Source organism: Balaenoptera physalus, assembly GCF_965194825.1.
Source record: "Balaenoptera physalus genome assembly, chromosome: 2".
Taxonomy (NCBI): Eukaryota; Metazoa; Chordata; class Mammalia; order Artiodactyla; family Balaenopteridae; genus Balaenoptera; species Balaenoptera physalus.
In genome coordinates, this window is record NC_138883.1 from 117,529,285 (window position 1) to 117,544,945 (window position 15,661).

Here is a 15,661-nt window from a genome sequence, read left to right on the forward strand (position 1 = left end):
TCAGTTTGTATAGGAGAGGTAGGATAAGTGCTTGATTCTTTGCCTTCATTTACTAAAAAAAAATGAGTTTGTTGTCCAGAATCTTCTGGTGTTGGAGAGTGACTTTTTTTAAGACTGGAAGCTTTTAAGATCTTTATTCTTTAAATTTAGAAATTTTATCAGGGTGTGTCTAATTGTTGATTCCCTCCTCCCCCCCATCAAAGCCTGGAACTCGAACCTTTCCATCTTCTGTCTCGTATCTCTGCAGTTGTGGAATAGTTGTTCTGCTATCTGTTTAATCATTGCCTTTGCTCTGTTTCTCCCCTTCCACTTTAGCTCCTGTTAACATTTGTTCTCCTGGGGCTGAGTCTTTGCTCCACATTATCTTGTACACATGATTTCTTCTTTGTAGTTATGCTCTGTGTTTCTGAATATTTCTCCTACGTGATCTTTCAGACCATTAATTTGGTCTCCAGTTCTTCAGTTAAGCTATTGAATTTTTATATGTTTTTAGCTCCAAGTCTCCTTAAGTGTTCTTAATAATAATTATTATTAGGACTTCCTTGGTGGTCCAGTGGTAAAGAATCTGCCTTCCAATGCAGGGGACGCAGGTTCCATCCCTGGTCGGGGAACTAAGATCCCACATGCCACGAGGCAACTAAGCCCACGTACCACGAGGCAACTAAGCCCACGTGCCACAACTACTTAGCTTGCGCGCCTCAATGAGAGAGCCCACGTGCCGCAAACTACAGAGCCCACGTGTCCTGGAGCCTGCGCACCACAACTAGAGAGAGAAAACTCGCATGCCACAACTGGAGAGAAGCCAGCGCACCGCAACTAGAGAGAAACCCCAACAGACCACACCGTAACAAGAAAGATCCTGCGTGCCTCAACAAAGATCCTGTGTGCTGCAACTAAGACCCGATGCAGCCGGAAAAAATAAGGAAAATAAATAAATAAATATTTTAAAAACTAAAATAATAACAATATTATTATTATTGTTATTATTTTTTGGCTCAAGCTGATGTTGATCTCCTCTGGCAGTTTTGTTCTGCTAGGAGCCACCTGTTCTGGGTTTTCTGTTTGTTCTTTATTGCTTTAGCCTATCAGGTATGTTGTCGTTTTCCTTTATCTAACTTATGCCTCTTCTTACTTTTGGGGCTCAAGTCCGACATACCTTATAAGTGTTAAGTGTTGGGAGGTGCATGAGTCTCAGCCTTCTAGGTCTTCTGTAGAGGAGTAGAAAGGACTCAGCTAAGTAAGTTTCCCAGCTCCACTATGACACCTTAGAGGCTGGGAGACCAGTAGGAATTTCGGAATACACAGGCTGGTCTTCTTGGGGGTGGAGGGGATGACCAATTTCTACGGGTTAGTCTCTCTCCCAAGAACTGGGGCATTCCTGCCTTTGCCCTAGGGCTACTTGCTTAGGCTACAGCCTCCAGTCTCATCCAGGGGGAAAACTCAGCTCTTTTCATCTGGATCCTGAGACCTCAACCCACCCTTCTGGCCCACTTGGATGCTGATTTTAATAACTGCTCAAGGAAAGGTAATTGGTATTTGGATTGGATTTAGGAAGGGAAGACTGCAGGGATGCAATCAAATTACATTTTTTCTTGAACCTCTTGGAAGTCTTAAATTAGACATTTTCGAACTGAGCATACCGTAAAGATCTTTTAGATGAAATATTGCAACAAATATATGAAAAATAATAACTGTGGAATTCCCAGATACCTGGTATCCTTCCCACGCGATACCTAGTAACCTTCCCATGCCGTCAAGTCTTTGCTCAAGCCTCACCTCAGTGATGCCCATGCTGACCACCCTATTTATATTTTAACATTCATGCCCTGTCTTTACACTCCCATTCCCCTTACCCTGCTTCGTTTTTTCCCTAGCTCCTAGCACTTTCTTACATACTAGATAATTTACTTATTTATTATGTTCAGTGATGTGCCTAGAACATATGAAACCCAAAATGGATAATTTTTAACACTTTCCTCCCCTAAGTGATGAAATTATTTTCATAAAAATTTCATAAATGAAATTATTTATTATGCAGACAGTGAAATTTATTGAGATTCATTATTATAAGCGTGGCAGTAAGATAAATAAGAAAAAGGAAATGCACGCTATAGTATAAGGCAGGAAAAAAAGCACAAATGTTTAGCCAGTTTTTTATATCTAGGTAAATGTCTGAACTTTGCTTCTTTGGTTAGAGGCTGATATTTTATGTAATTGATTTCTCTTTAACTTATAAGTGATTTTAAAAAATAATACTGAAAATCTCCAAACATACAATCTAGGCAGCTAATGATAAAATTGCTGATATGCTTTATTCTCTTTTTTGTTATTTAGTTTGGAAACATTTAACAGTTTTAAAAGAATATTTTAATATTAAAGGTATTATTCAAATTTAGTAACATATTTTGAGTGTGAACTAAAATTTGCATTTGCCAAACAAAAATGTTCCATCCCGTTGCTTGCACTTTCGTTGTTTTAAAATTTTAAGCACAAATATAAATGCCAAAAAGAAGGTCCCATAAAATGACAACATTGTAATAACTCACGTTCTGTTTCTTGGTCTTTACAGTCCCTGTGCTATCATTGTTTATTTTGAATCTATGGTTTAAATGCAGAAGAGTATCATACCACAGGGTTGAAGTGAAGTGCATCCTAAGAAAGGGTTTGAGACAAGAACTTTGCATTAGGCAAGCTTGAAGTATGTCAAAGCCTTGTGAGCTTCTCTTGAAACAGATGTATGTGGTTAAGTCTGCATGTATGTGGGCCAGCTTTATAACTGGGAGTTTTCCAAATGAATGTCTATGTAGAAAACAACGTTTATTAAAGAATAAATAATAAAAATCTGTTAATTTGAAACTTACGTGTGTATTATTTAAACTCAGCAGTAACTATAGCAATTGTTTAGAACTTAGATCAACAAAAGATTTTTTTCAGGGAGGGGTATTTCATCAGTGACATTGATTAGAATTGCTAGCGCATGATAGTAATAAAAAGCAGCTGCTTTTTAGTCAGTTTGACTATTGTTTATAAATTCTCAACAAAGCACTCCCTTATTGCCTGTACCAGGGTTGACTGCTCCCACCATTCCACCCTTAGTGTGCCACTAATTATATTTATTGTTTACAGTTTTCTGTACCCTTGCCCTGCATCCCATCCCACATTAGCTCCATGAGGGCAGCTAATGTTTTGTTCAGTGATGTGTCCCATCTAAGAAAATGCTTGGCATCTGTTAGGTGCTCAATAAATATTTGTTGAATGAACAAATGAATCAATGAAGCTCATGGTCAGGGACATTCCCTTCTATGTTTTTTTTTTTTCTTTCCCGAACATTTATAAGAGAGATCAGTATATAGTGAGTACCTTGTTAATGTTAAATGACTTAAATGGTTGATATATGGTCTCTTTTCATGAATTTCCACATGAATTGTAGAATCAGCTTGTTAATTTCTACAAAAGAATTTAGAATTTTTGATTATTACTGCTGTAACAAATTGCCACAAACTTAGTGGCTTACAAAAACCCAAACTTAGTTTGTTTACGCTTTGCACACAGTTCTGGAGGTCAGAAGTCTAAAATAGGTCTTATGAGGCTAAAATCAAGGTGTCAGCAGGGCTGCATTCCTTCTGGAGGCTTTAGGGGAGAATCTGTTTCTTGCCTTTTCCAGCTTCTAGAGGCTGCCTGAATTCCTTGCCTTGTACCACCCTTCCGTCTTCAAAGCCAGCAGTCACATTTCCTTCTCTGACTCTGACTCTTCTGCCTCCTTCTTTCCCTTATAGGGACCCTTCGGATTCCATTGGGACCATCTAGATAATCCAGCATACTCTCCTAGTCTCAAGATCCTTAACTTAATCACATCTGCAAAGTCCCCTTTGCCATGTAAGATAAGATATTCATATGTTCCAGGGATAAGGACAGGAACCTTTGGGTGGGGATTATTATTCTGCCTACCTCAGCATCTTTTTTTTTTTTTTTTTTTTTTTTTTTAGTATTAGTTGTTTTGTTTGTTTTTTTATACTGCAGGTTCTTATTAGGCATCAATTTTATGCATATCAGTGTATACATGCCAATCACAATCGCCCAATTCAGCACACCACCATCCCCACCTCACCGCAGTTTTCCCCCCTTGGTGTCCATATGTCCATTCTCTACATCTGTGTCTCAACTTCTGCCCTGCAAACTGGCTCATCTGTACCATTTTTCTAGGTTCCACATACATGCATTAATATATGATATTTGTTTTTCTCTTTCTGACTTACTTCACTCTGTATGACAGTCTCTAGATCCATCCACGTCTCAACAAATGACTCAATTTCGTTCCTTTTTATGGCTGAGTAATATTCCATTGTATATATGTACCACAACTTCTTTATCCATTCGTCTGTTGATGGGCATTTAGGTTGCTTCCATGACCTGGCTATTGTAAATAGTGCTGCAATGAACATTCGGGTGCATGTGTCTTTTTGAATTACGGTTTTCTCTGGGTATATGCCCAGTAGTGGGATTGCTGGGTCATATGGTAATTCTATTTTTAGTTTTTTAAGGAACCTCCACATTGTTCTCCATAGTGGCTGTATCAATTTACATTCCCACCAACAGTGCAAGAGGGTTCCCTTTTCTCCACACCCTCTCCAGCATTTGTTGTTTGTAGATTTTCTGATGATCCCCATTCTAACAGGAGTGAGGTGATACCTCATTGTAGTTTTGATTTGCATTTCTCTAATAATTAGTGATGTTGAGCAGCTTTTCATGTGCTTCGTGGCCGTCTGTATGTCTTCTTTGGAGAAATGTCTATTTAGGTCTTCTGCCCATTTTTGGATTGGGGTGTTTGTTTCTTTGATATTGAGCTGAATGAGCTGTTTATATATTTTGGAGATTAATCCTTTGTCCGTTGATTCATTTGCAAATATTTTCTCCCATTCTGAGGGTTGTCTTTTCGTCTTGTTTATGGTTTCCTTTGCTGTGCAAAAGCTTTGAAGTTTCATTAGGTCCCACTTGTTTATTTTTGTTTTTATTTCCATTACTCTAGGAGGTGGATCAAAAAAGATCTTGCTGTGATTTATGTCAAAGAGTGTTCTTCCTATGTTTTCCTCTAAGAGTTTTATAGTGTCCAGTCTTATATTTAGGTCTCTAATCCATTTTGAGTTTATTTGTGTGTATGGTGTTAGGGAGTATTCTAATTTCATTCTTTTACATGTAGCTGTCCAGTTTTCCCAGCACCACTTATTGAAGAGACTGTCTTTTCTCCATTGTATATCTTTGCCTCCTTTGTCATAGATTAGTTGACCATAGGTGTGTGGGTTAATCTCTGGGCTTTCTATCTTGTTCCATTGATCTATGTTTCTGTTTTTGTGCCAGTACCATATTGTCTTGATTACTGTAGCTTTGTAGTATAGTCTGAAGTCAGGGAGTCTGATTCCTCCAGCTCCATTTTTTTGCCTCAAGACTGCTTTGGCTATTCGGGGTCTTTTGTGTCTCCATACAAATTTTAAGATGATTTGTTCTAGCTCCGTAAAAAATGCCATTGGTAATTTGATAGGGATTGCATTGAATCTGTAGATTGCTTTGGGTAGTATACTCATTTTCACAATGTTGATTCTTCCAATCCAAGAACATGGTATATCTCTCCATCTGTTGGTATCATCTTTAATTTCTTTCATCAGTGTCTTATAGTTTTCTGCATACAGGTCTTTTGTCTCCCTAGGTAGGTTTATTCCTAGGTATTTTATTCTTTTTGTTGCAATGGTAAATGGGAGTGTTTCCATAATTTCTCTTTCAGATTTGTCATCATTAGTGTATAGGAATGCAAGAGATTTCTGTGCATTAATTTTGTATCCTGCAACTTTACCATATTCATTAATTAGCTCTAGCAGTTTTCTGGTGGCAGTTTTAGGATTCTCTATGTATAGTATCATGTCATCCGCAAACAGTGACAGTTTTACTTCCTCTTTTCCAATTTGTATTCCTTTTATTTCTTTTTCTTCTCTGATTGCCGTGGCTAGGACTTCCAGAACTATGTTGAATAATAGTGGTGAGAGTGGACATCCTTGTCTCGTTCCTGATCTTAGAGGAAATGCTTTCAGTTTTTCACCATTGAGAATGATGTTTGCTGTGGGTTTGTCATATATGGCCTTTATTATGTTGAGGTAGGTTCCCTCTATGCCCACTTTCTGGAGAGTTTTTATCATAAATGGGTGTTGAATTTTGTCAAAAGCTTTTTCTGCATCTATTGAGATGATCATATGGTTTTTATTCTTCAGTTTGTTAATATGGTGTATCACATTGATTGATTTGCGTATATTGAAGAATCCTTGCATCCCTGGGATAAATCCCACTTGATCGTGGTGTATGATCCTTTTAATGTGTTGTTGGATTCTGTTTGCTAGTATTTTGTTGAGGATTTTTGCATCTATATTCATCAGTGATATTGGTCTGTAATTTTCTTTTTTTGTAGTGTCTTTGTCTGGTTTTGGTATCAGGGTGATGGTGGCCTCATAGAATGAGTTTGGGAGTGTTCCTTCCTCTGCAATTTTTTGGAAGAGTTTGAGAAGGATGGGTGTTAGCTCTTCTCTAAATGTTTGATAGAATTCACCTGTGAAGCCATCTGGTCCTGGACTTTTGTTTGTTGGAAGATTTTTAATCACAGTTTCAATTTCATTACTTGTGATTGGTCTGTTCATATTTTCTGTTTCTTCCTGATTCAGTCTTGGAAGGTTATACCTTTCTAAGAATTTGTCCATTTCTTCCAGGTTGTCCATTTTATTGGCATAAAGTTGCTTATAGTAGTCTCTTAGGATGTTTTGTATTTCTGCAGTGTCTGTTGTAACTTCTCCTTTTTCATTTCTGATTTTATTGATTTGAGTCCTCTCCCTCTTTTTCTTGATGAGTCTGGCTAATGGCTTATCAATTTTGTTTATCTTCTCAAAGAACCAACTTTTAGTTTTATTGATCTTTGCTATTGTTTTCTTTGTTTCTATCTCATTTATTTCTGCTCTGATCTTTATGATTTCTTTCCTTCTGCTAACTTTGGGTTTTGTTTGTTCTTCTTTCTCTAGTTTCTTTAGGTGTAAGGTTAGATTGTTTACTTGAGATTTTTCTTGTTTCTTTAGGTAGGCTTGTATAGCTATAAACTTCCCTCTTAGAACCGCTTTTGCTGCATCCCATAGGTTTTGGGTCGTCGTGTTTTCATTGTCATTTGTCTCTAGGTATTTTTTTATTTCCTCTTTGATTTCTTCAGTGATCTTTTGGTTATTTAGTAACGTATTGTTTAGCCTCCATGTGTTTGTCTTTTTTACGTTTTTTTCCCTGTAATTCATTTCTAATCTCATAGCGTTGTGGTCAGAAGAGATGCTTGGTATGATTTCAATTTTCTTAAATTTACTGAGGCTTGATTTGTGACCCAAGATGTGATCTATCCTGGAGAATGTTCCGTGCGCACTTGAGAAGAATGTGTAATCTGCTGTTTTTGGATGGAATGTCCTATATATATCAATTAAATCTATCTGGTCTATTGTGTCATTTAAAGCTTCTGTTTCCTTATTTATTTTCATTTTGGATGATCTGTCCATTGGTGTAAGTGAAGTGTTAAAGTCCCCCACTATTATTGTGTTACTGTCGATTTCCTCTTTTATAGCTGTTAGCAGTTGCCTTATGTATTGAGGTGCTCCTATGTTGGGTGCATATATATTTATAATTGTTATATCTTCTTCTTGGATTGATCCCTGGATCATTATGTAGTGTCCTTCCTTGTCTCTTGTAACATTCTTTATTTTAAAGTCTATTTTATCTGATATGAGTATAGCTACTCCAGCTTTCTTTTGATTTCCATTTGCATGGAATATCTTTTTCCATCCCCTAACTTTCAGTCTGTATGTGTCCCTAGGTCTAAAGTGGGTCTCTTGTAGACAGCATATATATGGGTCCTGTTTTTGTATCCATTCAGCCAGTCTATGTCTTTTGGTTGGGGCGTTTAATCCATTCACGTTTAAGGTAATTATCGATATGTATGTTCCTATGACCATTTTCTTAATTGTTTTGGGTTTGTTTTTGTAGGTCCTTTTCTTCTCTTGTGTTTCCCACTTAGAGAAGTTCCTTTAGCATTTGTTGTAGAGCTGGTTTGGTGGTGCTGAATTCTCTTAGCTTTTGCTTGTCTGTAAAGCTTTTGATTTCTCCATCAAATCTAAATGAGATCCTTGCCGGGTAGAGTAATCTTGGTTGTAGGTTCTTCCCTTTCATCACTTTAAGTATATCATGCCACTCCCTTCTGGCTTGCAGAGTTTCTGCTGAGAAATCAGCTGTTAACCTTATGGGAGTTCCCTTGTATGTTATTTGTCGTTTTTCCCTTGCTGCTTTCAATAATTTTTCTTTGTCTTTAATTTTTGCCACTTTGATTACTATGTGTCTCGGCGTGTTTCTCCTTGGGTTTATTCTGTATGGGACTCTCTGCGCTTCCTGGACTTGGGTGGCTATTTCCTTTCCCATGTTAGGGAAGTTTTCGACTATAATCTCTTCAAATATTTTCTCTGGTCCTTTCTCTCTCTCTTCTCCTTCTGGGACCCCTGTAATGCGAATGTTGTTGCGTTTAATGTTGTCCCAGAGGTCTCTTAGGCTGTCTTCATTTCTTTTCATTCTTTTTTCTTTAGTCTGTTCCGCAGCAGTGAATTCCACCATTCTGTCTTCCAGGTCACTTATCCGTTCTTCTGCCTCAGTTATTCTGCTATTGATTCCTTCTAGTGTAGTTTTCATTTCAGTTATTGTATTGGTCATCTCTGTTTGTTTGTTCTTTAATTCTTCTAGGTCTTTGTTAATCATTTCTTGCATCTTCTCAATCTTTGCCTCCATTCTTATTCCGAGGTCCTGGATCATCTTCACTATCATTATTCTGAATTCTTTCTCTGGAAGGTTGCCTATCTCCACTTCATTTAGTTGTTTTTCTGGGGTTTTTTCTTGTTCCTTCATCTGGTATATAGCCCTCTGCCTTTTCATCTTCTCTATCTTTCTGTAACTGTGGTTTTTGGTCCGCAGGCTGCAGGATTGTAGTTTTTCTTGCTTCTACCTCAGCATCTTAACAGTATTAAATCTTCCTATCCATGAACAAAGTATAACTCTCCTTATATTTACTATGTATTAAATTTCTGTCAGTTTTCAGTGTGTAGATCTTTCACTTCTTTTGTCATATTTATCTCTAAATATTTCATATTTTTCATGCTATTATAAGTTTTGATGTTTCTAAAATTCCAAATCCAGTTGTTCTTTACTAGTTTGTATAAATTTAGTTTTCATTTATTGATCTTGTATCTTGCAGTCTTTCTAAAATTCATTTATTCTAGGGAAATAAATTGGATTTTCTATATAAATGATTATGTTGTCTGTGAATTAAGACAGTTTTTCTTCTACCTTTCCAGTCTGGAAAGGAAAGGCTTTTTATTTCTTTTTCTTGCCTAATTACAGTGGTTAGAACCTCCAGTACAGTGTCGAATAAAAGTGGTGACATTCTTGTCTTGTTCCTTATCTTAGAAAGCTTTCAGTCTTTCACTATTAAATATATTACCTATAGTTTTTTCATAGATGCTCTTCATCAGCTTGAAGTTCCTTCAATTCCTGGTTTGCTGATTTTTTTTTTTTATACTCAGGAATGGATGTTGAATTTTGTCAAATGCCTTTTGTATATTCTTTCATCTAGTGAGGTGATCCTATGATTTTTCTCTTTTAGTTTGTTGACATGGTGAATTACATTCAGTTCAAAATACTTCCTGATTTATCTGTTAATTTCTTATTTACCCATGGGTTATTTAGAAGTACACGATTTAGTTTCAAAATGTTTGGGGACTTTTTCAGAGATATTTCTGTTATTGATTTCTAATTTAATTTGTGCTCAGAGAACATACTTTAAAATTTACTAACACTTGTTTTATGGCCCAGAATTTGGTCTCTCTCAGTAAGTGCTCTGTGTACACTTGAGAAGGATATATATTTTGCTGATATTGAGTGGAGTGTTGTATAAATGTCAATCAGGTCATGTTGGTTGATAGTGTTGTTCACGTCTACTATATGCTTGCTGATTTTCTATGTTTATCAATTATTGAGAGAGGGGTGTTGAAATCTGACTATAATTGTGGATTTGTCTATTTTTCCTTACAGCTCTATCAGTTATTGCTTCATGTATTTTTTATGGTTTTAACAAATATTTTGTTTATTTTAATGAAGCTGGTACTGACGATGTCCATTTAAAACCTATATCTCAGGCCAAAAAGTACAAATAAAGTCAAAAAGAGCAGTGTTCTGTTGTATACACTTCTGCATGAATAACTTTAACTGCTAAGGAAAATTAGAACTTTTCTGGGATCTTCTGACAAGGTTTGTCCTTCATCTTAAAATGCTTTCTCTTCAGTGAAACCATCTTTGGAGCTAGTCATTTATTCTCACCACCTTTGTCATCTTGACTCCAACCTGATATTCCTCTTCTTTTGGTCCAGACCCTCAGATTTTAAAAGTAGCTTCAAGTTAAGGAAAGGTCATTTTTCCACAGTTCAGTTCTCTGAAAAACTTCCATCTCCCTCTGAAAGTCATAGTCCAAGAGTGAAGCAGTCACGTGCTAAAACTTCAGGGCCAGCTGGAAAGTCATTATGAACACTTGCATTAGTCACTGTTATTTATCACAAGCGTGCAAATGCACAGTCCTGGAAAAGGCGGCCTCTCTGTGCACATACGTAATTTTTAAAAAGGAGACGACAATATGAAGGGGGCTGAGGTTTGATCACCAAAAATCAGCACAGTGAAAACAAACAATAATGAATAATCGACACTAGAATGCAAATTACCAGATGTTTTAAAGAGATGCCAGTTTTCAATTCTGTTTTGAACATCACATTACAAAAGAACTATTTTTAAAAATAAAGAATTAAGGAAAATAAAAAAAATAAAAATATCTAAACTGTTGAATGACCCCCTGTTTGTTCCTGATAAACTTCAATCACATCTTCTCCCTCTATTCCCAGTTCTTTTGGAGTATGATTATCAGCAATTCTCTGACCTTCAAAGAGAAACCTGGGTGAATTCATGGGAACTTCCTGTCTTTGACAGTGTGATTCTTTGAGTTTCTTGAGATGTGTTGTCATTTTCACTTTGAAGTAAATCTCACTGCTCTCCTGTCCTGTGACTTTGAGTTTAATATATTCTCCTTCCTTCTTATCCCCCAAGTCCTCAGTTGAAAGTTTTGCCTCCTGGTCAGACATGGTGACGGTGGCTTCACCCCGGGGTCTCTGCACAGCAGCGGCCTTGGGTAGGCAGAACCTTGCCTGCTTCATGTATTTTTCAGCTCTTATTGGGGGCGTGAATGTTTAGGATAATTATGTCTCTTGATTAACGCCTTGTCATTATGAAATGACCTTCTTTATACCTTTTGGTAGTCTTGCCTAAAATTAATAGCTATTCCAGCTTTCTTTTGACTAGTATTAGCATGGTATATATTTTTCTCACCCTTTTGTTTTCACCTGTTCATATTTTTATATTTATATATAGTTGTGCCTTGTCTTCTCATCCTGTTGTCAGATTGCCTTTCATTGGGATGTTTAAGCCATTTACATTTTTTTAAAATAAAATAATTTAAATAAAATAAATAAATTTTTAAATAAAATAAATTTATTTAAAAAAAATCTCTTTAGAGGGCAAAAAAAAGAGCAGGAAGGGTGTAAAGAATAAATAAGGAAAGAGAAAAGGATTCTTAGTAATTTTTCATGTATTCTCACTGAAAAATAATGAAGAGAAAATGGGTAGCTGAGAAGCAAAATTAATCCTGATTAAGGCCATTTACATTTAATGTGATCATTGAAAGGGTTAGGTGTAAGTCTGTAATCTTGCTTTTTGTCTTGTGTTTGTCCCACCTGTTCTTCCCTTTATATTCTATTCTTCTTTTGGATTCTTTGAGTGTTGTTTTTAATCCCTTACATCAACCTTCTTTTAAAGAAGATATGTAGACAGATAAATAAGTAAATATAAAGAAACAAAATTGGAAAAGGGAATAGGAACTATCTGGTCTGGGTAATGGGGCAGGGAGCTGGTGGCAGTTTTCACTAGGATGGTCAGGAAAGGTGACATTTAAGCATATGACATTTAAGCAAAGACCTGAAAAAGATCAAGGAGTGAGTCATGTAGATCTAGGAGAAGACAATTTCAGATAGAGAAGCCCTGAGTTTTATAATCGTGAATGTGCCTTGTAGGTTCAAGGAGCAGCAGAGGCCAGTGCGGCTGGAGCAGAGTGGCCAAAGGGGCGATGAGAGCAGAGAGGTAATGGATTGTGGAACACCTTGCATGAGTCTCTGAATGAGATGGAAAGCTGCTAGGGCTTTGAGCTGGAAATGACATGACGTGACTTAGGTTTTAAAAGGATCACTCTGGTTACTGTATTGAGAATAAAATGTGTTGGAAAAGGGGAGCAAGAACAGAAACTAGAAAGCCAGTTAGGAGGTTATTATAATAATCCCACTAGAGATGATGCCAACTCAGACCAGACCTGTGAGAAGTGGTTAGATCCTGCATATTTTGAAGGATTTGCTGATGGATATGTGTATGCAAAAAGTAGAGGATTCAAGAATGATTCCACAGTTTGGCCTAACGAAATGGAAAGATAGAATTATATTCTGAGATGGGAAAACTGTGGGAGTCAAAAGCCTACAGCAGCCTGGTCCATGGTAGGTGCTTTGTGTTGTGAAAGGCAGTCTTGGGCATGCAGTCTTGCAACCCCCTCTCTTGGCTGTAAGAATGGGCCTTGGGCCTGGAACGCTTACTTAACAAGAAATAGAGTCCTCACAGCCTGTGCTCCTGTGTTCTGCTTAAGCATCATATGGCACCTGGCCAGCCCCATTGTTGTATCTGTCCCCTGGGGGGAGAAGGAGGAGTCATTGTGCTGTAGCCATGAGGGGCGAGTGCAGGCCAGCTGCCCTGCATGGCTGCCTAGGTCCCCCCTGCGGGCCATGGGGGAACCAGGCCCCAGTACTGATACTGATCTTGCTCTGTTTCTTCTCTGTGTGAGTCAAGTGCTGTTCCCTCCACTGCTTGACTGTGTTGTTTTCCATGGTGACTCCAGTACCAAGATATAGTGAGCAGAAGTGTTTGGACTTCTACACCTGGTGACAGGCAACAGGTGCCACTTGCTCGACACTTTGTAAATATTCAATGAATGAATGAATGGGAAGGTTGGGACTTCAAGTTAGGGGCTGCTAATTTTGAGATGACTATTAGACCTTTAAGTAGAGATGTTGAGTGGTCAATTAGATGTAAAAGTTTGGGGACTTCCCTGGTGGTCCACTGGCTAAGACTCTGCACTTCCAACTGCTCGAGGAGCTAAGATCCCACATGCCGTGCAGTGCAGCCAAAAAAAAAAAAAAATAAGATGTAAAAGTTTGGAGGGCAGGGAAGAAAAAACAATAAAATTATTTGGAAAGAATTGGCATCTCCATAACGAGTGTTTCTACCCAACAAGAGACATATATAAGAATGTTCATAACAGCATTATTTGCAGTAGATTTAAACTGGAAAACAATATTCATCAACAAAAGAATGAAAAAATAAATTGTGGTATAATCATAGAATGGTATTCTACAGTAATGATAACGAATGAACTGAGGTATATGCAACAACATTGATGAAGCCAGACATAAAAGAATTCTGTATGATTCCATTCATATAAATAAAACTAAACTATGGTGTTAGAAGTCAGGATGGATATTGGAGGAGGGAGCAGATAGTGATTGGGAGATAGCACTAGGGTACCTTCTGGAAGGCTTCTGTTTTTTTATCTGAGTGGTGATTGTGTGTTTACCTTGTCATCACTCATTGAACTGTTCATTTGAGTGTTGGACACTTTTGGGGATATATGTTATATCTCTAAAAAAAAAAAAAGTTAAACTGTTATGTTAGAATATTGCCTCCCAAAGAATTTGCTTAACAGACTCCAGTTTCAATAGCTATGCTTCATTCCTAGCTATTCTTCAGGTTTTAAGTGGTCATGAAGCATACAAGATAATCTATTTAAACTATAATGGGAAGAGCGTTGTACAAATAACTGAATTCCTAATATTGGGAAAGAGGATGAATAACAACCACTGAAAGAAATAATGCAGGGTTTAGCATACCCATCTTGACATCTAAAATGTTATTCGATTTTTAAGTTTGGAATTTAAAGTGAATTAGAGGCTTCCCTGGTGGCGCAGTGGTTGAGAATCTGCCTGCCAATGCAGGAGACACGGGTTCGAGCCCTGGTCTGGGAAGATCCCACATGTCGTGGAGCAAATAAGCCCGTGAGCCACAACTACTGAGCCTGCGCGTCTGGAGCCTGTGCTCCGCAACAAGAGAGGCCGCGATAGTGAGAGGCCCGCGCACCGCGATGAAGAGTGGCCCCCACTTGCCACAACTAGAGAAAGCCCTCTCACAGAAACGAAGACCCAACACAGCCATAAATAAATAAATAATTAATTAAAAAATAATAATTTTTAAAAAAATGAATAAATAAAGTGAATTAGAGAAAACTCAGTAGGAAATCTTGAGTTTAAATATAGCAGTGAAGCTTCAGACCCCACATATGGAACTATAAGATAGAACATTATTTCTTAATAGAATGCAGTAACCTTATAACGGTATACTTGAGTTAGGTATGTATTAATTATTTTGAGCTTTGAGCATTAAGATGAATCTGTAATTTCATCCTATTGTTTATACAAGGATGTTTACCTTTACTGTGTTTATCAATGATATTAAAGACACCTATACAGTGTAGTCACTTAAGACCCAAATCCCACTCTTAAATATCTATGAGTCATGACCTCCTTGACATTTTACTTTAATTGCTTCAACTCCCCACCACAACTGTAGACCAAATCTGACAAGATAAAATATAATGGGGGTAAATGCAAGGTCTTATGTTTAGGTTCAGATGCAGAAAGTAAAAGTATGATTTACCAACAGAGGTGATGAAGTTTCAGGGGGTTTTATTGATGTAAGATCACTCTTCAATGGGACTACCCCCTCAAAAGATAAATGTAATTGTAGGCTTCATTACTGCAAGTAATGGAGATATAATTGGATCACACCAAGAATATTATGGTCAGTTTGGGGCACCCTATTTTTAAGAGTGACATTACAAATTAAAGCTCATCCAGAGGAAACACCAAGTTTTGAGGGGTTGTGAAAAATGGATTATGTGGCTAAAGAAACTGACTCTGTAGTCTGACAACAACCTGTAAAGCATTATCCCCATTTTACAGAAAGGAAACTGAGGCTCACAGATAATTCATGATTTATTAAAATGTAATTCAAAAGTGGTTGGCTCAGGCCCCATGTCTCTTGATTCTTCATTTACTGTTGTTGTTTCAAAATATTGGTTTTAGTTATATTTTATAAAAGCCTGGCTGTTAACCCTTATATGAGGAAAACTTGAAACTATAGGGGAATGATTACAGATTAAATGAGGGAAAGGGAACATTCAGAGTGGGAAGATCAGTGTGAGAAGATAGTTTGGTTATAAGTTTATTAGTATTACAGAAATGTCTTATACACATTTCTCTCTTTTTCAAGGTTTTTGACTCCAGTGAAGAATCTGGGCATCTTGTTCTCACCATAGTTATATCGGGTCATTTCTTCATTTCCCAAGGACAGACACTGTTGGTAG

The 15,661-nt window shown here is 37.3% G+C and overlaps 1 protein-coding gene and 1 pseudogene across 2 annotated transcripts in view; one reads left to right on the forward strand and one right to left on the reverse strand.

Annotated features, from left to right (window-relative positions):
• REC114 (REC114 meiotic recombination protein) overlaps positions 1–15,661 on the forward strand; it is a gene marked incomplete at its 5' end in the record, with an annotated part of 111,773 nt that overhangs the window by 18,309 nt on the left and 77,803 nt on the right. The window contains one exon of the mRNA XM_082444403.1: positions 15,568–15,657. Coding sequence (XP_082300529.1) covers positions 15,568–15,657 — 90 coding nt within the window. The remainder of the gene's footprint in view (positions 1–15,567; positions 15,658–15,661) is intronic.
• LOC309651531 (small ubiquitin-related modifier 1 pseudogene) lies at positions 649–15,659 on the reverse strand (annotated as a pseudogene). The gene is made up of 2 exons (XR_014268275.1): positions 9,053–15,659; positions 649–3,948 (listed from the first exon to the last, which is right to left on the reverse strand). The product of XR_014268275.1 is annotated as a small ubiquitin-related modifier 1 pseudogene (transcript).